Below are 22,290 nucleotides of genomic sequence, written 5' to 3' on the forward strand. Positions count from 1 at the left end.
TTTCTTGGCAGAAGAAAAGAAATTCAGAAGCCCCATTTACTATCCTTCCCATTCTCCAACAGAAAAATGATCCCTACACCACAGTCACCATCTAGAATGTGGTTCCTAAGACTTTACGAGTTTATTTTGGTTGTGAAGGAGAGCAACAGGTATGCACCAGCTGTACCTTCCTGCTGCTGCTGAAAACATCCAGGAGGAGGTGAGAAGTCATTCTGCCCCTCTCCCCACAGTTCCTCCCTTCTCTAAAGCTCATCTCCACTTCCAACTGGAAGAACCCACAGATCACCGAAAGCTGAAAATCATAGAATTCCAGAATCTCAAAAATTAGAACAGATTCTGAGAACCACGGAATCTTAGAAAATTGCCAGCTTGGGGCGCCTGGGTGGCTCGGTTGGTTAAGCATCTGACTTCAGCTCAGGTCATGATCTCGTGGTTCATGGCTTTGAGCCCCGCGTCAGGTTCATGGCTTTGAGCCCGCGTCGGGTTCTGTGCTGACAGCTCAGAGCCTGGAGCCTGTTTCCAATTCTGTGTCTTCCTCTTTCTCTGCTGCTCTCCTGCTCATTCTCTCTCTCTCTCTCTCTCTCTCAAAAATACATAAACATTAAAAAATAAAAATTTTTTAAAAATGCCAACTTGGAGAAGTTGTTTATCTCAGTCTTGGAACCATTCCATAAAACACCTCCCATAATGGGTCTTCTTAGATGATGCATGATGATCTCCCAGACACTTATCTTGCCTCCTTAAAAAAAAAAAAAAAAATCAGTTCTAGGCATTCTCCCTTCTACCACAGCCAAAAGCGATTTCTCCAGATTTCCATGTCCTTTCTCCACTCAGCTTTTCCTGGTCCTGGCTCCTTGACCAGTGGTGCTGTAATTTTCATTTTAACTAATTTGTTAAGTGCTTGCTGTGTGCCATAACTCACTGAATAGTCCCAAACCCCAAAAGATCAATACAATCATTTGTACCATTTTCCAGATGAGAAAACTGAGGCACAGATACTGTCCAAGGTGTATTCAGACAATCTTAGGATCATGCTATTTTACAACCATCTAATGATGCTAAAAACCTCACATCGGTTAGGCTCTTTATTCTGTGGCAAGCTTCAAAAATCCTATGAAGGAGGTACTCATGTTATCATATCCCAAATACAGAGGAGGAAGGCTCCAGGAGGGAGAGGCTCACTTTCCTAAGGGTTTCATGTCAGTCTCCAGACTCCTAGAGTGTTGCCTCCCGTATGCCATTATCCACGTGCCCTGCCTTGTAAGCTGCTCATTTGGGTTAGAAGGTATCCTGCTTGTTAGGCACACAACTCAGTGCCTGGCACAAAGATGACAATAAATAAATAATGACATCCCTGGTAGCATCATAGCATGTCTTGGTCCCAGAAGGAGAGGCAGATGGCTAGGCATAAAAGGATCCCAGCTCCATTTCATACACACACCCTGTGAAGCTCAAATCATTGTTTCTCCATTTCACTTTGCTCTGGGTGTTTCTCTGTCTCCGTATCTCTTTGTTTCTCTGACTTGTCTCCCTGACCATCTCCGCCTCCGAGTCAATGGTTTTTTGATAATGATTGAGGGAGGAGGAGAGAGAGGGAGGGGGCACTAGCTCTCTAGGTTCCTCTTGTTTCTTCTTTCTTGGCCATGTTTCTCTTTCTCAGTCTCTAGGTCTGTCTCCTGAAACTTCGTTGGTTTTTTTTTTTCTGATTGTCTCTCCTTCTCTCTGTTTCTTTGAATTTCCTTTGGTCTCTGTGTCTTCCTTGATACCTATAGTTGACTCATTCTCTGTCTCTCTCCGCTCTATTTTGATCTCACTCTGGTTCTGTTTCTCTGCACCTTTCTTTTCTCCTTTGTTTCTCTCCAGTCTTGGTCTCTATCTTGGCACAATCTGCCTGTCCATGCATTTCTCTGCAGTTAATTTTCCTCTTTAACTTGCTTGCACAGTTTAGTTCAAGTGTCTCTCCTCCTGGCTTCTTGCCTAGAGTGGGATGGTGAAGGGGGCTGTTCTAAGGACACTTTCTCTTTTCCTGTCTGAACAGAAAGACCAGACTCAACCACCACCATCACAGACAATTAATTAAGGGACTATTCCCAAATGGGTGTAAGTGTATGTGTGTGTCGGGGAGGAGGTCAGAATGGAAGGGAGAAGCCAAAACTGTGAGGGTCATAGGAGGCAGCCTACAGCTAACTCTTACCCCACAAAAGACATCCTGGTGGCCCATAGAAGATCCAAAAGGTGGTGCACTGGGAGTCACTCAGTTTTCACAGAATCCCCACCACTTCTCTTGGACACAGCATACCTCAGCCCAGCCAGCCAGGTCTTATTCCAAAACCTGCAGGTTCTCTAAGGGATTTATTTTCCAAGTCTGAGAATCTGGACACATGAGAAGGGTATTTTATTTTGTTTAATAACATGTATAGGTAGGATATAATACCCAGGAATTTTGTTTCAGAACAGTAAAGAAGATTGGCAGATATTTGGTACAAAAAGTGCTGAAAACCGTTTATTTAGATAAACAGACAGCAATCAGTAGGCCATGTTTCTAGAGGTGGGGCTCAGAGGTGGCCTCTATATCTTAGACTTTGAAAATAAATGTGCACATACAGACACACACCAGCAAAGTCCTGCTAAATCAACCCAAGTAATCTTTGATTATTACCATTTAGCAATGGTAGCACTTTGAGTAGAAACAAGAGAACTCGTTGAATAAAACCCTTTCAACTGAGTTATTTCTTTTGCTATTCCAAATCTTCATCTTACTGTATTTTTTTAAAAAAATTGATGAATTAGGGTCTGGCAAAGAGAAAGGAGTCATCTTTGTTCTCTACCAAGACTTTCTAAGACAGTGTGGTTACCCTATTTTTGACAGATAGGGAAACTGAGGTCAAGAAGGTTAGGCGACCTACCCAGTGAAGAAAAGGTGGAGCTGAAATTTGAACCCAGATTATCTAATTCCTAAACACAACAGCCTAAAAATGATGTTCAACTGCCTCCCATATCCTACCAGGACATGTTGAACTAGGTTGAGCTGGGGGACTGGAAATATAAAGAAAGAGGAATGTCCCCATTGGATTTCCCTGGGTGAATTCAATCCACCTTTATTCATGTGGGTGATTATAGGTTATATAACCACCCTCCAGATAAAGCAATATCCTCTCTAATGGCATCCCTACCCGGAAAACTTGAATCTCAGGGTGTTCAGATTTCTGCACAGCTGATTTTCCAGAACATATTTAAGAAGGATCTGGTGCCCTGGACACAACCCTTCAACCTGGCACCATGGAGCTGGGAGGGGCCTTCACCATCTTTCTGGCACTCTCCTTGTCTTGCCTACTTATCCTCATTGCCTGGAAAAGGAGACACAAGGGGGGGAAGCTGCCCCCTGGTCCCACACCAATACCTTTCCTGGGGAACCTGTTGCAAGTCCGTACTGATGCCACTTTTCAGTCTTTCATGAAGGTAAGTCTGACTACTCCTCTCACAGAGCCAAAAGCAATGAATTCCATAGAAACATGTATAACCTTCTAATGTCCAAAACACAGACTCTTGGAAACATAGACTTCATAAACCTTAGAATACTGAAATTGCAGAATCTTAAACTCTTGGAAACACAGACTCCTGGCACACTGGAACTTAAGACTCTCACAATCTCAGGACTTTGGAATCACAGCACCTTACACCCTTAAACACAAGAACTCATGCTCTCTGATGATCTTAGAACGTTGACACTCAGTATCATGAAATCTTAAGGTTCTAGAAATTAAACATTGCAGATAGAGAAGCATAGATCTTGGAGCTTAGCTCACCCAGGCCCACCATTTTACAGATGAGGAAACTAAGGCATAATTATGGAGGTGTTGGGGGGGTGTCTTACCCAGGATCACAGGATCCAAGGCATCTGTGCCTTTTTCTCAATAGTCCTTCCAAGCCCAAGACTCACTTTTATCTGTTATTCCCACATTTATGTTCCCTTGAAATTTCCACCCCTAAAGTCCTTGATTGGTCTATACTTGGTACTCCAGATAGCTCCTTCCTCTTATGTCTTCCTTCACTCCTAGCTCAGGGAGAAGTATGGCCCAGTCTTCACTGTGTACATGGGTCCACGGCCTGTAGTTGTTTTGTGTGGACATGAGGCAGTGAAGGAGGCCCTGGTAGACCGAGCTGATGAGTTCAGTGGCCGTGGAGAACTGGCTTCAATAGAGCGAAACTTCCAAGGTTATGGTAAGTAACAACAACAACAAAATGATTATACACTCCCTATGTCCCCAGTTCTTTGATAAGTGCTCTACATGAATTATTACATTGACTCCTTTGAGAGAATATTAATGTCTTACTAATTTTGCAAATGAGGAAACTGAGGGTGAGAAAGGTTAGGTAATATTATATAGTAAGTGGTAGAACCATTTTGTTTTGAACCCAAGCCCTCTGATTCTTGAGTATCAGCTCCATTACTTTTGTTTTTAATGCGTATCCACTGAAGCCCTTATAGCCAAACTTCTTATTTCTCTATACATATACACACACTCAACCCATAGGTCTCTGCCGCCTCCATTTAAGTAGATATCTTTTTAGTGTTATCTATGCACTCATCTCTAACTGCTCACACCTTTCAATTCCAAGCTGTGTCATGCTCTTCTTTCCATACTTCCTTCTATCCATCCATCCACATACATCTCCTTCCATTTATCCACTTTTCCATTGATCCATACATCCACCAAAAAATCCATTTATTAATTAGCCTTTCTTATTCTTTCTTTCTTTATTTTTTTAGAGAAGAGAGTTCATGAGCAAGAGAGAGGGGCAGAGGGGGAGACAGAGTCTTAAGCAGCCTCCATACTCAGTGTGGAGCCAAACGGGGGCTTGATCCCAAGACCCTGGGATCATAACCTGAGCTGAAATCAAGAGTCAGATGCTCAACCAACTAAGCCACCCAAGCATCTATACAAATATCTTTCTATCCAATTTATCTAGACATCTATGAATTAACTTTCCATTTACCCCTCTATCCATCATTCATCCATTCATTCATTAATCCTTCCATCATTCACTCATCTATTAATCTTTCCATCCTTATATCTTTCCAACCAATTATCCTCTTATCTCAAACTATCTATTATTAACTCTTTATTCATCCATTGAGTCTTTCTCCATTCATCAGTCATTCCAGGCAAAAGCTCTTCCTTCCATTCATTAATCCACTGAAATAATTCATTAAGTTTCCAACATTAATTCATCAATCCATGCACATCTAGTAATTTCTAAATGTTTCTTACTAGAAGGGAATTCCTTTTGTGTAGGTATATTGATATACAGGTGTAAGTTTCTGTGTATATGCATGCTTATGTCTAGAGAATCCAAATGGTATTAGAAAATAGAAGTAGTCCCCCATTCCAGGATATTGTGTATGGCATTCTATCTGTACCTCCCTCCACATTCCTATGCATCCATCCAGTTATTTATCCTGTTCTGGGTTATTATCCTGTAAGAAACTCTCCTTCATCTCCCCCAATCATTGCCAGCCTAATTTCCTTTCCTTCCATCTCAATCCTAGACTGTTTTTGAGGTCCTGTAGGGAGGGAACCATAGTCTCTCCATCAAGCCTAGGAAGTTGGGAGGGGCTTCCTTGAGAGCAGAGTCTAGAGCTTTCATAATTTATCCCAATCCTTGTGTATCACAGAGTTGGACACAGGAAGGGGAGGGGAGGCAGGAGGCTGACATTGAGATTCTGGCAGGTGTAGCTCTGGCTAATGGAGAACGATGGAGGATTCTCCGACGCTTCTCCCTGACCATTCTTCGGGACTTCGGGATGGGAAAACGGAGCATTGAGGAGCGGATCCAGGAGGAGGCTGGCTTCTTACTAGAAGAATTACGGAAGACCAAGGGTATGGAGGTCACAAGGGGCAGGGCTACAAGATGACTGAATGGTTATAGAGAGCTCAGTCGTGAGAAGATGGGCCTTGGTGGGAGAAAGCTCTAGAATGGGAAAGGATGAAAAAGACTAAGGGTTCACTAAGATTTCCAGCCAGGTTCCATGTTAAAAGTTAACATGAAAGACCCTTCAAGACCACTTGTGCAGAAGCTTTAATCAGTGGATCTCAAGAATTTTATGAGCTCCTGAAATCATATGCAGACTTTTACAATGTGTAAATTAGCACCTTTTTCTAGTGACAGGATCAAATTTAATTACATATATCTGTATACATATAACACATACATACAATTGTTATAAAAACATAACATAAATTTTTACCATCCTAACCATTCCTAAGTGTACTTTTCAGTGTTGAGTATATTTACATTGTTGTGAAACAGATCTTTAGAATTGTTTCATCCTGCAGATCTGAAACTCTTAAGCCCATTTGATTATATTTTTTAAGGAGTCTGATCGTTGCCCCAAAATAAGGTCTGGAACCAATGGGATTTGGAGAAGAAAAGACATGGAAGCTAAGAACTACAGAGATGAATAGATAAGAGATAGATAAATTTCTCAAAATCAGAGATTTTTCTTCTGGGTCTCATGGATGCTAAACAGTCTACATAAAGGCTTTGAACATTCATGTACCCCCAGAAATTATTTGCAAAACTGTGTATTTGTGACTATGAAGCGTTGTGTTGGAGAAATTGTCCCCCAATCCAGCATCCTGTTTTATTTTTTAATTTTTTTAAATTATTTTTTAATGTTTATTTATTTTTGAGAGAAAGAGAGAGAGTATGAACAGGGGAGGGGCAGAGAGAGAGGGAGACACAGAATCAGAAGCAGGCTCCAGGCTTTGAGCTGTCAGCACAGAGCCCGATGTGGAACTCATGAGCAGTGAGATCATGACCTGAGCTGAAGTCGGATGTTTGACTGAGCCACCCAGGCACCCCCAGAATCCTATTTTAAATGGTGCAGCTGAGGCCAAGGGAAAAATTTTCTTAATAGCTCAAATGGAGTCATTGATAGAGATACACATAATTCAGCCATCCTTTTTTCCCCTAATGTGTCCCATACCACAACTTCTTTCCCAAATCTGTGACTCTACAGCACAAACACAATTAATTAAATACTAATGCCAAAAGGTGATGATTAAACTCCACTAGCATTTTCTGAGTACTTACTACATGCAGGGACTGTGCTAAGCATTTCACATGGATAATTATATTGAAGCCTCAGGTTTAGTGGTTACTAAACCAATTTGCAGACTGGGAAATCTAGACTCAAAATACAACAAAACAAAACAAAACAAAACAAAACAAAACAAATGAAGTAACTAACACATGCTATGAACCAGTGGAGTCAGGACTCATATCTGTGACTAAATGATTCCCCATCCCGTGCTCCTAATCATTGCCTCTAACATAGACAATTTCTATCACCCAGGTTCCCCCATCGAACCCACCTTCTTCCTGAGCCGCACTGTCTCAAATGTCATCAGTTCTGTCGTCTTTGGAAGCCGCTTTGACTATGAAGACAAGCAGTTCCTGAAGCTGCTGCAGATGATCAATGAGAGTTTCATTGAGATGAGCACACCCTGGGCCCAGGTGCCCACCAGCCACCTCCCTGCCCACCCCCAATCTCAGTTAACTAAGCATCTGCCTATACCTCGCTTAATCCTCCCCACAGCCCAGGGAGGCAAGTATCAATATGCCCTGAGTCTCCAAGAAGCAAATGGACTCACCCAATCCTCAGACCCAGTGCTGGATGTTCAGCCTGACTATCTGGCTCCAGACTCAGCCTATGGTGACCCCAGATGCCCATTGTTGACAAACCCTCTTTGCCTATTCCCCACAGCTATATGACATGTATTCTGGAGTCATGCAATATTTGCCAGGAAGACACAATCGCATCTACTACTTGATAGAGGAGCTCAAGGACTTCATTGCCTCGAGGGTCAAGATCAACGAAGTATCTCTTGACCCACAAAACCCTCGGGACTTCATTGACTGCTTCCTCATCAAGATGCACCAGGTACTTCTTCCCTTTTCCCCAATCATTTCCTCTCATTATCTTTAGCCTATAAACTGCAACTTTAACCTATAAACGTGTTATAGACAAAAGAAAAAGTATTGTTTCACATGGTTGACTTTTATTTATGGATGAGATATAGAAACTGTAAAAGCATACATAAACTCTTACACCTTTAAAATAAACTTTGAATCTAAAAATTTTAGGAGCAATGAAACTTAAAACCTGACCCCTTTTAAATCATTTATGATTACAACTACCAGAGACTTACAAATACGGAAAACCAGTCTTTACAGTCTTAGAATTTGAGAAGCTTAGACTTTTAAGTCTTTAAGCATGAGTTTAAACTTAAAAGTCTTCAATATGTAGAAATTTAACTTCTGTATCACAGAGTCTTAGAATTTTAGAAACATATATATTTTTTATTATACAAACCTCAGCACTTGGAAGTTTACAATTATATAGCTTAATGTCCTAGAACTTTCAAATCTCTACTTTTTTCTCCTCCTGTTCCCCTCACTGTCCACTCCAACTGCACTGGCCTCCTCCTTGCTATTTCTCTAACACACCAGGTGCCCTCTGGCCCCAGGAACTTTGCTTTGGCTATTTCCTCTCCCAGATACCCACTGAGTTTACGCATCAGTTGTGTTTTCACAAAGGGAGAAAAGAAGAAGATAAAGACAGAAGGTAATTCGATTTCCTATCCCTCTCGTTTTCAGGATAAAAATAATCCCCACACGGAGTTCAATCTCAAGAACTTGGTCCTCACCACTCTCAACCTCTTCTTTGCGGGCACAGAGACTGTGAGCTCTACACTACGTTATGGATTGCTGCTAATGATGAAGCATCCTGAGGTGGAAGGTGAGGGTCCACTTGAACTGCTTACCTGGTGACTCCCACTCCCAACAGAGAAGACGACGTACACTCGATACTTTATAACCCCATAGCTTTACACTCTTCACACTTCAGAATCTCAGGATATGGAATCTCACAATCTCTGGCTTGGAAGGCCATTTAATTGAATCTTCTACTTGGTGCTTATGTTAGTTTCCTATGGCTGTCATAATAAATTAACAAAAACTATTATCTTACAGTGCTGGAGTTCAGAAGTTCACACAGGTTTTCACTGGGCCAAACCAAGGTAGAATCAGATTCCTTGCTTTTTTCAGCTCTGAGAGCTGTATTTCTTGCATTCCTGGGCTCATGACCCTTCCTCCATCTTCAAAGTCAGTAGCATAGCATCTTCAGATCTCTCTGCCTCAGTTGTCATATCTTCTTCTCTGACTCTGACCCTTCTGCTTCCCTCTTATACGGACACTTGTGATTATATTTAGGGCCAACCTGAATAATCCAGGATAATCACACATCTCAAGATCCTTAACTTAATGATGTCTTCAAAGTCTTTTTTGTCCTATGTGGTAACATGCATGGGTTCCAGGGATTAGGAGGTAGATATATTTGATGGACATTATTTAGCTGACTATAGTGCCAGAATCAAACAGACTCCATCCCCAACAAATTGCAATCTGGTCTGGTTGGGTAACTCTAGCGATGAGGAACTTATTCCTTGCTTAAGGAAAACCCCTAATTTTGGCCCCTCTCCCTTCTAATGCAGTTCAAAACAAGCCAAAAAGTTTTTTTCCTCATTATAGATGATGGGAGAGATTAACTTGATTCCACTCAAACTTTTCTAGTCTCTCCTCCATTGTCCTAGTCATGTTTTACTAATCTAAATAATCACATATTTAATGGACACCTGCTATGTGCTAGGTGCTGTTCTAGTTATTTGCATACTGGATTTTATGTAAATTTTACAACTCTGTGAACTTGGACCATCACACCCATTTGGAAGATGAAGAAACAGGCTCAGAAGGTAAAGCCATTTGCCTCAAGGCCACTCATCCAGGAGGTGCAGGGAGGTGCAGGGAGGAGGTGCAGGTGTACTTTTTTCCCAGTCTGTCAAAAGTCTGTGTATGAAAGCCTATCTGGGATGGGGACACTGCCCTGCTTGGTTCATGCTTTCAAGATAAATACCAAACATCCCAGGGGGCACTCAAGGCTCCAGGCTCTGTGCCTCCCAATGGTCTGACGAGTATTTATTAACCCCACCAATGTGTCAGGTGTTAAGAATAAAGGGGCAATGCAAACACGCATGGTTGGCTCCCTCAGGGTCCACAGGTATTAAAGATACAAACCCATAGCCTAGCCTTGGCTCTTAGAAACACGCCCTGTGTCCTTGTCTGCTTTGTTTTCTGGCCCCTTCTAGCCAAGATCCATGAAGAGATTGACCAGGTGATTGGACCACACCGAATCCCAAGTGTGGATGACCGAGCCAAGATGCCCTACACAGACGCTGTGATCCATGAGATACAGAGACTGACAGATATTGTACCCATGGGTGTCCCCCATAATGTCATCCGGGACACTCATTTCCGAGGCTACCTTCTGCCCAAGGTGGAGTTGGGTTCATTGTTACCCTTTCTTCCTCTACCCCACCCGTCTCTCCCCCTGGTACCCTGCTCCCATCCTCCAACACTGATTTCTCATAACTTCCCATTTTCATCCCAGGGCACCGATGTGTTCCCTCTACTTGGCTCTGTCCTCAAAGACCCCAAATACTTCCGCAACCCAGATGCCTTCTATCCCCAACACTTCCTGGATGAGCAGGGCCGCTTCAAGAAGAATGAAGCCTTTGTACCTTTTTCCTCTGGTAGGTTTCTATGGTCTGAGTTCACCCCAGGAACATGCTAGATGTGCCCCCCCCCAACCATTGGTCTGTATTTGACATTCAAGTCTGAATGGAAGTTGAATGCTATTTCCCAGAATCCCAGAATCTTGGAATCATAGGATATTAGAAGCATTGACTCTGATAATTAGAAAAGGAGTAGCACTAAACAGAGGTCAGCAAACTCTTTTTGTTAAGGATGGAATAGAAAATATTTTAGTTTTTACCAGCCATATTGTATCTGTCTGAACTATACAGTCTGAACTACTCAACTGCCCCACTGTCCTGCAGAAGTGATCACGGACAGTACAAAAATGCATGAGAAAGTCTGTGATGCGAAAAACCTTTATTTATGAAATTTGAATAGACATAGAAATTTAAATTTCATTGAATTCACATGTCACAGAATGTTACCTTTCTTTTGATTGTTTTCAACCATTTAAAATGTGAAAATCATTCTTAATTTTCTTAAAGTATATTTTTAAAATTTTTAATGTTTATTTATTTTTGAGAGACAGAGAGTGACAGAGCATGAGCATGGGTGGGTCAGAGAGAGAGGGACACACAGAATCCAAAGCAGGCTCCAGACTCTGAGCTATCAGCACAGAGCCTGATGCAGGGCTCGAACTCACAAGCTGCAAGATCATGACCTGAGCCAAAGTCAGACGCTTAACCGACTGAGCCACCCAGGTGCCCCTGCATTCTTAGTTTTCTTAAAGAACAAATATTCTGTTGAGTGAATTTGAATATATAATTGGATTTATTAAGTGATTTGTAGAAATGGAAGGTCTTTATAGGAAGGAGGGTGGCCAAGAAGTTATTAGCAAAGGAAAAGAAAGGATTGTTTCAGGCAAGGTCACCTTCCCCTAGGGGAAAAGCAGGGGGCCTTATTAGATGAATTACCTCATTTTCCTTTGGGGGACGGAGAGGGTACATGTGACAGCTCACCTCATTGGAGTTGATCAAACGATTCCTAACTGGTTAAGACTCCATTTCAGGAGGGGAGGTTGAAACTGCCATTAGGTTAGATATTGAGCCTGGTTTGATGACTTGGCCTAACATAAGTGATTCCATTTTGGGCCTGTGGTTTTCTTTTTAACAGTTTACAGGCAGTACAAAAATAGGCAGCAGGTGGTTTTGCCTAATGAACAGTAGCTTGTGACCCATGACATACTAGCTTAGAATAGTATTTTAAGTATAAACCACATTGAACCTGGAGTCAATGCTGTGGTTAGGAAAGAGGACCCCACCCCACCATTTACAAATGGTAGAATCATGGGGCACCTGGGTGGTTCAGTTGGTTGAGCTTCCGACTCTGGATTTTGGCTCAGGTCATGATCCCAGGGTCATGGGATATAGCCCAGCCACTGGCTCTGCACTGAAGGTAGAGCCTGCTTAAGAGCCCCCCCACCCCGCTCTCCCCTCTACCTTTCCCCAGCTTATGGTTGTGTTCTCTCCCTAAAAAAAAAATAATAATCTCATAGTTCTCATAATCTCATAGTTCGTGAGTTCAAGCCCCACACTGGGCTCTGTGCTGACAGCTCAGAGCCTGGAGCCTGCTTGGGATTCTGTGCCTTCCTCTCTCTCTCCCCCTCCCCCGCTCACTTGCACGTGCTTTCTCTCTCAAAAATTAAAAAGAAAAATCTTTAAAATGGAGATTCATTTCTCCAAACTATTGGAAGAGTGACCAACAAGTAGTAAGTACTCTTTAAGTGTGAGCTTTCTTTTCAAAAATTTTTTTACTCACTAGTATCTGGCACCTAGTAGGCATTTGATAAAGGTTTGAGAAATTGAAATGCACAGAATCTTCAAATTCAAGGATTTTTTAGAACCATTCCATCTTGGGATCTGGTGGAATCAAACCATCAGAGAAGTAGCTGCCACGTGTTGAGCCCCCCTATAAATGGCAAATCCAAGCTGAGCACTCTCTGTAAGAGTCTTTATAATAACCCCACAAAGTAGGTATTATCATGACCCCAGGGATGCTGAGCAGGGTCAGAAGGGTGATGGGGCCAGAAAGCTCCCCACACCCTTATCATCCCAGTGCAGATATGAGCCGACTTCTCGCCCTCCCCTGTGCCCACAGGAAAGCGCATCTGCCTGGGCGAGGCCATGGCCCGCATGGAACTCTTTCTCTACTTCACCTCCATCCTTCAGAACTTCTCTTTACACCCGCTGGTGCCGCCCGATGACATAGATATCACACCCAGGGTCTCAGGCTTTGGCAACATCCCTCCGACCTATGAGCTCTGCCTCAAAGCCCGCTGAGCGCCCCCTATTGGGCGCGAAAGGAACCGTGGGAGAACACAGCTCTTTCCACCGGTACAGGTGCACCACCTCATCTCTAAATTCTCCCAACAGCTCTAAGAGAAGGTACTATTCCTACTGTCATGGCTCTGCAGGTCGGTGAGGGTCACCTGCAAATATTGAGCTGTGTATCGGCTGGATCCAGTAGAAAAGCAATGCGCTGTCCCAGATTTCAGCAACAACCTGGAGTATTTGCGTTCTCACATTCCCCTCCACCCGCACTTCCCATCTCCACCAAATTCTTGCTGTAGATTCTATGTCTTCATGTGTAGGTGTGCACTGATAGTGACCCAAATGTAGTTCACCAATCTTCTCCCTGATTATCATCTCCCACATAAAATAAAATAAAATAAAATAAAATAAAATAAAATAAAATAAAATAAATGCAGCCAGAGTATCAAGACTGTTGTGTGTAGCAGGCTTCTTGTGTGTTGTGTGTGCTATCACTGTAGGACTTCGAAAACAACTTAAAATGACATTTTAGACATCCCTGTTATTCTTTTAATGTTTATTTCTTTATTTTTGAGAGGCAGGCGGGGTAGAAGGAGAGAGAGGAGCAAAGAGAGGGAGAGAGAGGATCCCAAGCAAGATCCGCACTGTCATCGCAGAGCTGGACCCGGGGCTTGATCCAACAGTGAGATCATGACCTGAGCTGAAATCAAGAGTTGGAGGCTTAACTGATTGAGCCACCCAGGGACCCTCAAGACATCCTTGTTACTAATTATCCTTCGTAGCAGTCAACCACCAGGGATTTCCCACTTGATGGTTCACCCCCTTAATACTCCATGTTCAACCGTCTTGCTGGCTCCTTGACCCCCACCTCCATCAATCTTCTCTCCCTCTAAACCTGCCTTTCTGGTCTAGAAGGAACTTCTTTCAAAATTCCCAGTTCCAAATTCTCCTCATTCCATTTTGATGAATAGTTCAGACACCCTGACTTCTATTATTCTATTTCCAAACTCCAACAACATGCTTGCTGGATGAAAGCTTTCCCTCATATCTCATTTTACTCAACCAATGTTTATTGAATACCCAACATGTGCCAGTACCTTCTTCAGGTACTTGGGATCCATCAGTGAACAAAACACACCCAAACTCCTGTCCTGGTGGAGTTTCATTCTAGTGGGAGAGGTAGACAATGAAGAATAAACATAACCAATGAGTAAATGATACAGCATGTTAGAACAGCACAGATTCCAAGTTTGGGATTATAATCAGGCCAAGGTAGGTCTCACCTCCAACAAGGTGTTGGAGGAGCAAGTTATGCAGGTATCTGGGAATAAGTGTTTCTGGCAAGGAGATTAAAAACAGCAGAGTGGTAAGGTGGGAGGCTGTGTATGTGTGTTCTAGAATCCGCAAAGAGACTGTAGTTGGAGTGGAGGAGGGAGGGAGGGAGTAGGGGTAAATGGGAAGAGGGCAGGGCATGAAAAGGGCAGATTGTGTGGAGCCTCATGGACCTCAATAAGGACCTGGGCTTTTAGTCTGAGTGAGATAATGGTTCCTGGTGAGCATAGGGTGACATACACTGACTTTTTTTTGGTAATTTTTAAAAATGTTTATTTATTTTTGAGAGAAAGAGACAGAGTGCGAGCAAGGGAGGGGCAGAGAGAGAGAGGGAGACACAGAATCCAAAGCAGGCTCCAGGCTCCAAGCTGTCAGCACAGAGCCTGACGCAGGGCTCAAACCCAAACCGCAAGATCATGACCTGAGCTGAAGTCAAATGCTCAACCAACTGAGCCACCCAGGCGCCCCCATACACTGACTTATTTTAAAAGCAAACTCTAGCTGATGCATGAAGAATAGATTGAGGGAGGGATAGCAGAAATACCAGTTGTGCAAGCGGGGGAAAGTAGGTGGATTTGGAATCTGCTATGAAGATAGAACTGGCAGGGTTTGCTGATTAATTGGATGCAGGGTGGGAGACATAGAGGGTGAGGGATGAGACCTCATTCTTTGGAATCTCTCTTTTAACCTCATGTGTCCCAGGCACATGAGTCCCCATAATAGTTGGCTTTGTAATTTTAGGGAACATGAACAGATTTTGGCTACTTACGTATATAGGGCTGCTGGCTGCTGTAAGTTTATCAATAAGTGCATATTATTTTCTGAATTCTGGAGACACAGGCTGACTGTGAGTAGGAAAAAAAAAGAGTTAACAGCCAGGGGCTGCTGCCTCCATTGTCCCCCCAATGACACCTGCAACCCTGGGCACTGGACCACTGCCATGGGACTCTTGACCCATTGGCACCACTGTAGACAACTTCCTGATGGTATTTGTGATTTTGTGATTTCCTCACGATTCAGAGTTCCAGGCAGGACTATCCAGTAAGTCACATGTTAAAGCTTTAGAGCTCAGTGTTTGGTGAGGAAGAATAAATGGCTCTTCCATCTGCTGTGATGGATGGCAAAAGCTTGCTCCTCACCAAGAATTTCAGAATAGGGATTTTTCCAAAAACTGGAAGGGATTTTGAGATGGGGTGAGCCAGAAACAACAAACGTCATTCTTATATACACAATATGTCCATTGGGTCTTCTGGGAAGCAGAGGATGGGTAAGCATTTCACAGAGGGGTAATGCCTGTGAATGATTAGAGAGAGAAGGAACAGAACGGGTCAGGAAGGTCTTCAAATCCAGGTGTTGATGTGACACCTGCAAATGAAAAAAGAATGTATGAAAAAAATTGGGCAGGAAGAGACCCAGATCTCCACACAAAACTGACAGAGTCTCATTCCATCAAAAAAAGTACATCAAGGGGCACTTGAGTGGCTCAATCAGTTAAACACTACAGTGTAGAGCCTGCTTGGGATTCTCTATCTCCTCTCTCTCTCTCTCTCTCTCTCTCTCTGTCTCTCTCTCTCTCTCTCTCTCTCTGTCTCTCTCAAAAATAAATAAGTAAACTAAAAAAACAAACAGACACATTCCTATCCTCAGTCCCGCACACGGTTGGGATCTGCTGACACTAAGGTGACCAGGATAGAGTCAGTCACAGACCACATGGCTCATAGTCCAGCACATTAATTACTGGTATCAAGGAAGACCAGTAATATATGGGTTTCATCTAACAAAGACCAGAACCAGAGTTATATAACAGAAAGATGATAGACACAGAAGGAAAAGCTAGGCATTAGGGGAATATGGACTTCATTTTCCTTTTCTTGAATGGGTTGCTGATGAGCTGGCTGCTATCAGAGTCTAGTTCTGCCCTTGGGCAGTTAGATGGGTCATCAATAAAAGCAAATGAATTCTTTATGGATTGTCCAGAAGCTCTTGAGACTTTAACTCTGCAGTGTGTGAAAAGCCCTCTCTATCCATATCCGTCATTGTCCTTAACACCTTCATGTTTGGTTTTTATCATTTCTTTACCAGAATTTCCCACACTGCTCCCTCATGAGACACATATATTGTCATTCTTTTCAAAATTTGCCAATTTAATGATCAAGTAAAGGCAACATGCTATGAGTTTAGGTTTTTGTTTCTTTGATTAGTAATGAGACAGGACTTTTGTGTGTTCATCCCTGCATTTCTATTTTTCTGAGTTATCAGTTTCTATCTCTGACCCATGTACCTACTCTATATTCAGAATTTGGGTTTTGGGTAAAGAGATTTTCATGATGCATTTTCCCTTGAATTCAGATTTCTTAAATAATTTATTACTTATGAAGTCAAATTCTTTCTATTTTTTGTGATTTGTCTAATTATCTCTAGTTTTAGAAACATCTTCTCATTGGAGCACCTGGGTGACTCAGTCAGTTAAGTGCTTGACTCTTGATTTCAGCTCAGGTCATGATCTTGCAACATCAGGCTCTGTGCACTGATCGTGGAACCTGCTTGGGATTCTCTCTATCCCTCTCCTTCTCTGCCCTTCCTCTGCTCTCTCTCTCTCTCTCTCTCTCTCTCTCTCTCAAAAAATAAATAAACTAATAAAAATTTTTCAAAAAAAGAAACATCTTCTCTGTACATACCTTTTGACCCAACAATTATACTTCAGAAAAGCATGCAGAGATGGAAACACAGGGATGTTTATTTCAACTGTGTTTAGAAAGACAAAAATAAGATAAATAATCCACATGTGCATTGTCTAGCAGAGCAGCATGCATTGGTTATCAATCCCAAGAGAGCAGAACCACCATGCACTGGTTACCAATCCCAGGAGAGGACACCAACTACGTGGAGGGTAGGAAAAATCATCACCATGACAACCACCAGAAATAGAAATCCAAACACTTTTGCCCACCACATCTTGGTATCAGAGTTGCCAAGGAAAATACAGCATAGTCAAGTACTGGATGGAACAATGATGAATTGACATTGAGAAGAGATGGCAAGATCAGCTTTAATAGTGCCTATTCCTCCTCCATGGTCTTTTCTAGCAGTGATGCAGGGCAATTCAGCTCTAGTGCACCTCTCTTTTGCCACATGGAAGGACCTTGTCCCCATCCCATGGGAACAGACATAGCACTGGCATTGGTCACGTGCTATATGATACACATGCTTAAGCAGAACAAAGGGGTACTCACTGAGCTTAAACATGGAAAGATAGGGTGGCTCAGTCAGTTAAACGTCCGACTTCGGCTCAGATCATGATCTTGTAGTTCGTGAGTTTGAGCCCCACGTCAGGCTCTGTGCTGACAGCTCAGAGCCTGGAGCCTGCTTCAGATTCTGTGTCTCCCTCTCTCTGCCCCTCCCCTGCTTGCACTCTGTCTCTCTGTGTCTCTCAAAAATAAATAAACATTTAAAAATTTGTTTTTTTTTTTTCATTTTAAACTTCCAGTGTTTCTCTCTAGCCCCTGACGTCTTTCTGCCCATCTCCTTGGGATTAGCAGAAAAAGCCATAATGCAGAGAGGGATAAAATGTTGACCTTATGGGGCACCTGGGTAACTCAGTCAATTAATTGTCTCACTCTTTATTTCAGCTCAGGTCATGATCTCACGATTCATGAGATTGAGCCCTGAGTTGGGCTCTGTGCTGACAGCATGGAGCCTGCTTGGGATTCTCTCTCTCCCTCACTCTCTGCCCCTCCCCCACTTGCACATGCTCTCTCTCTTTCTCTCTCTCTTTCAAAGTAAATAAATAAACTTTAAAAAATGTTGACCTTGCTAATTCTGAAATTACAGGAAGTGCAAACTACTTTGTGTGCATTTCCCGAAGATTTTAAAATCCCCTCTCTCTGACTTACCTTAACAGCAAGGCTGACTCAGAGTTGAAATCTGGTCAGAAATTGTGGAAATTCTCAAATGCAGGCCAACTCTGAAAGGTGTCCCAAAAGACCAAACTCCTTAAAAGAGCCCAAAGCCATGCTCTCAAAACCGAGTGTGAACTTCATGTAAGGATTAAAGTGTATGTATCACTAGCTATTGAAGCTGTATGTGAACTGATTTCACTCAAACCAGCCTGTTGTTGTTCCTCTTACTATTTCCAACGCCTGCCTGGTAGACTACCATATGGTCTAGTGATTAAAAGATGGAGCCCTTTGAACAGGCAGACTTGATTCCTTAGCTCTGCAACTTCTGAGTTGGTGATCTCAGCTTCTTCACTTGAAAGCTGTAAAGAATAACATAACCAGGGGCACCCGGGTGGCTCAGTCAGTTAAGCATCTGACTTCAGCTCAGGTCATGATCTCACAGCTTGTGAGTTCAAGCCCTACATCGGGCTCTATGCTGACAACTCAGAGCCTGGAGCCTGCTTTGGATTCTGTGTCCCTCTCTCTCTGCCCCTCCCCTGCTCATGCTGTGTGTGTGTGTGTCTCAAAAATAAATAAACATTAAAAAATTAAAAAAAGAATAACATACCCTATCTCACAGAGCTGTTGCTAAAATCTCACTTAGCATAGTTCTCGCATGGCATTTGATAACCATTAGCTATAATAATAAATACGGCCATTATTATTATCTGCTGGCTTGTTATAACACCATTTATTTCCTTCCTGCTTCCATGACCCTTTCCCCAAATGGGTTTCTGAGCAGAATGTCTTTGACCTAAATTCCTGGACACATTTAGAATGTAACCACACAGGGTCAGAGGCTGGACCGTTTGCTTGACTGCTATATCCTCAACCGCTGAAACAGCGCTTGGCACATAGTCGGTGTCCTATTAATATTTGCTTCATACATAAACTGCTTGTCCAAATTTTCTGTCCATTTCCCAATCTTATTCAAAACAGGCTCTCCTCTCAAGAGCACAGCTTTCCCTAACACTTTCTCCAATGAAGGTGACACATTTGACCACCTCTGATGAGTCTCACAGTCAGAAGGTAGGTCAATACCTCTTGCTTCTCAAAACCACAGACATCTTTGAACATGGACATAATAGGTGCTTCTAAATCTCCTCAGATAAATTCCAGCAGTATGAACATGCCAGGCTCAATCTCCATCAATTGCCTTTTCTCTTGAGTATGATCATATATTCCTGTATATTTCTATGCCCATATATTTTGGATTTTATCCTGGATATGACAAGTAATATACTATAAAGACTCTGGATTCTCTAATGTTCTACTGAAGAATATTAATCTCTTTCATTTTGTTTCAGAGAGCAGTTAACTTGACTGAACTCAAATGCACAGCTCTGAAATCTCTTTTAAGTTCTTTTAACCTCACCTGCCACCTCGGGGAGTTTCCGAGCACCTAAGCACTTCAACAAACAGTCAGACATGTGGGCAGAGTTTTTACAGATTTGGGGCTCCCCAACTCCAGCTCTCACCTTTTGGAGACCCTGTCACTGCTGCCACCAGGCTCTGTAGTCACTCTGCATTCTGTCCTCTAATCCTTCAACTCAGAAAACTTAACAAAGCTTCTGCCTGGGTTCCAGCCATCCTCAAGGCACTGTCCCCACCTGTCTCAGGCCAAAAGCTTTAATCACTGGAAATTCCTTTCTTTTGACCCCATTCAGTATCTGCCTGCTTTGATCCACTCTCCAGTGATGTCAGGGAATCATTTGTTGTGGTTGTTGTTGTTGTTGTTGTTGTTGTTGTTGCTGTTGCTGCTGCTGTTTTTAACATTTTATTCGGAGTTGATGGCTGTTATTTTCAGGATGTTTGATCCAGTAGGAGCTACTCAACCATGACCAGAGTCAGAAACTCCCCACAGCACCTCTAGAGTATAGCCCTCCACCCTCTTAGGAAAACCCTTCCCTTTTTTTGAATCTGTCTCCTTTGGCCCTGTCTTCTCTCAAACTTTCTCCCTCTCTCTCCTCCAGGAGCAGCCCTGCTCCTGCCAGAAGGCATGAGAGTGGCCTTTGGCAAGAGCTGTCCCAGCAACCAGACAGAAAGCACCTTGACTTTCTCCTTCTCCTTGGCCTTCCCTTGATGCCATTTCAGCCACACTCCCGCAGCCCACCCTGATCCTGGCCGCCGTCTAAAACCTGAACACAAACACTTCAGTCTCTGATCAAACACCTGGTTCTACTCATTCTCCCCTTCACTGTGTGACACTGGTTACCCAGCCTTTGGTTAATGTCCCAAAGAAGCAAACACAGCTGAAGGTCAAGCCTCCCTCCTATTGAAAGACCGGTTTTACTTTTATTTCCTTTTGAACATTTGAAATCTTTTCTTTTAGGCTTACAAGGAAGTTTTCAAACCACAGGATTATCAGCAACAGTTTGCTGATGTCTCATAAAGAAAAAAGGCGGGGCTTGGCAGCCCAGAGTGGGGTTAAGAGCATGAAATCTAGAGTCAACACAAGGCCAGGCCCAGGCTCTACCCTGATCAGCCGTGGAGCCCAAAACAACTCATTTCCACTTCTTTGGGCCTTACTTAACTCATCTGCAAACTGGGCATGATAAACCCAACCTCACAGGCTTGCAGTGAGAACTTGAATAAGATGCCCATAAAGAGCTTCACAGGGTAAGATCATAGGCTATGGAATGCTATCATTGTCAGCAGTACTAGCATTTAGATTTAAACCAAGAAGTGGCACTTGGGTGTCTCAGTCGGTTAAGCATCCAGCTTCAGCTCAGCTCATGATCTCTTGGTTCATGAGTTCAAGCCCGGCGTCAGGCTCTGGGCTAACAGTTTGGAGCCTAGAGTTTGCTTCGGATTCTGTCTCCCTCTCTCTCTGCACCACCCCCCATGCTCTGTCTCTCTCTCTCTCTCCCTCAAAAAATAAACATTAAAAAAAGAACATTAAAAAATAAATTTAAACCAAGAAGGCTTACCTAAGATTTTCACTTGGAAATGTTTTGGAACTAGTGAGAGGTGGTTCATTTCTCACCTCTGTGAATGTAGTAAATTGTACTAACTGCTATGAACTGTTTTCATTAAAAGGGTTAATTTTTTAAATAAGTATTATCTTGATTTATTTACTTACATATATGCATATACATATATACATATACATATATACACATACATATAAATTTATATATATGTATAAATGTATATATACATATAAACTTTACACCCAGTGTGGGGCTTGAAATCACAACCCCAAGATCAAGAGCCATACGCTCTACTGACTGAAAGAGCCAAGGGGCCCCTTTACTTCAATTAAACAAACAATCTCCTTTGGGAGAGGGTCATAGATTTCAGGCACACTTGTGACCGTGAGCCAGGTTTTCTGGAGTTTGGGTCAGGCTGGGGGTAGAGGGCAGAAAGTTGATTGATGAGGATGGCAGAGGGAGCAGGGGGTGTAGCGGTCACAGACGTCTGCTCTGTCCCACCATCTCACATGGCCAAGCCTGGCTTGTGAGGCTCTCTCTGCCCTGCCCTCCTCTCCTCCGCCACCTGTGAGCTCATCCTGCAAGACCCAGTTCAAACGACACCGCCTCTAGGAAGCACTCCCAATCCTCAACCCCAAGTAGTAAATTATCACAAATAACTGTTAATGAATACTAATGGGATCATTGAAGATTTTGGTTTATCCGGATCTGCTCTCTCACCAGTCTAAGAAATCCCTAGAAGCAGGGATTGTGCCCAGTTCCCCAACATGTCTCCTGCCTCAAACCTGCTCCTGATCTGTGTCCCCAAACCAATGCATGACACTCCCCCCTACCCCCACACTGGGCTCTACCCCCACCTCACCCCACACAACCACCACATAACCAAGGAAGAATTCGTTTGTCCTTCCATATCTTTCTCCAGCCCATGCCTCCTCCCCATGCTCATGGCCCTGTCCTCTGTCACCTGGAGCCTATAGAAGCTACTTCTATGTCTCTCCATCTATAGTCTCAGCTTCTCCAAAAACCTGAACAATCCCTCTGAAACACAAATTTAACCATCTTCTTCCCCTGCCTACACCCCTCCTGGGGCTCCCCATCGTCTTCGGACACGGTCCAGCTCCCCACCAAGTCCCATAAGGTCCAGCAGGTCTGACCCCT

The 22,290-nt window shown here is 43.1% G+C and overlaps 1 protein-coding gene and 1 long non-coding RNA gene across 3 annotated transcripts in view; one reads left to right on the forward strand and one right to left on the reverse strand.

Annotated features, from left to right (window-relative positions):
* LOC109256646 (uncharacterized) overlaps window positions 1–22,290 on the reverse strand; it is a 49,926-nt gene that overhangs the window by 19,457 nt on the left and 8,179 nt on the right. Inside the window, exons 3-4 of one of the 2 annotated variants that reach the window (XR_008423338.1) lie at window positions 16,940–17,006; window positions 7,380–7,470 (exon numbers count right to left, since the gene is read on the reverse strand). This is a non-coding gene — a long non-coding RNA (uncharacterized LOC109256646). The remainder of the gene's footprint in view (window positions 1–7,379; window positions 7,471–16,939; window positions 17,007–22,290) is intronic. The other variant, XR_008423337.1, reaches the window with a different exon arrangement.
* Window positions 3,160–13,287, forward strand: LOC128778023 (cytochrome P450 2G1). Its single transcript, XM_053905903.1, has 9 exons — window positions 3,160–3,459; window positions 4,059–4,221; window positions 5,733–5,882; window positions 7,361–7,521; window positions 7,772–7,948; window positions 8,665–8,806; window positions 10,212–10,399; window positions 10,514–10,655; window positions 12,757–13,287. Exons 1-9 carry the CDS (start codon window positions 3,280–3,282, stop codon window positions 12,936–12,938), a joined length of 1,485 nt encoding a protein of 494 aa, XP_053761878.1. The 5' UTR covers window positions 3,160–3,279; the 3' UTR covers window positions 12,939–13,287.

This window comes from Panthera pardus, unplaced genomic scaffold, assembly GCF_024362965.1.
Source record: "Panthera pardus isolate Hobbes unplaced genomic scaffold, ASM2436296v1 HiC_scaffold_18, whole genome shotgun sequence".
Classification (NCBI taxonomy): Eukaryota; Metazoa; Chordata; class Mammalia; order Carnivora; family Felidae; genus Panthera; species Panthera pardus.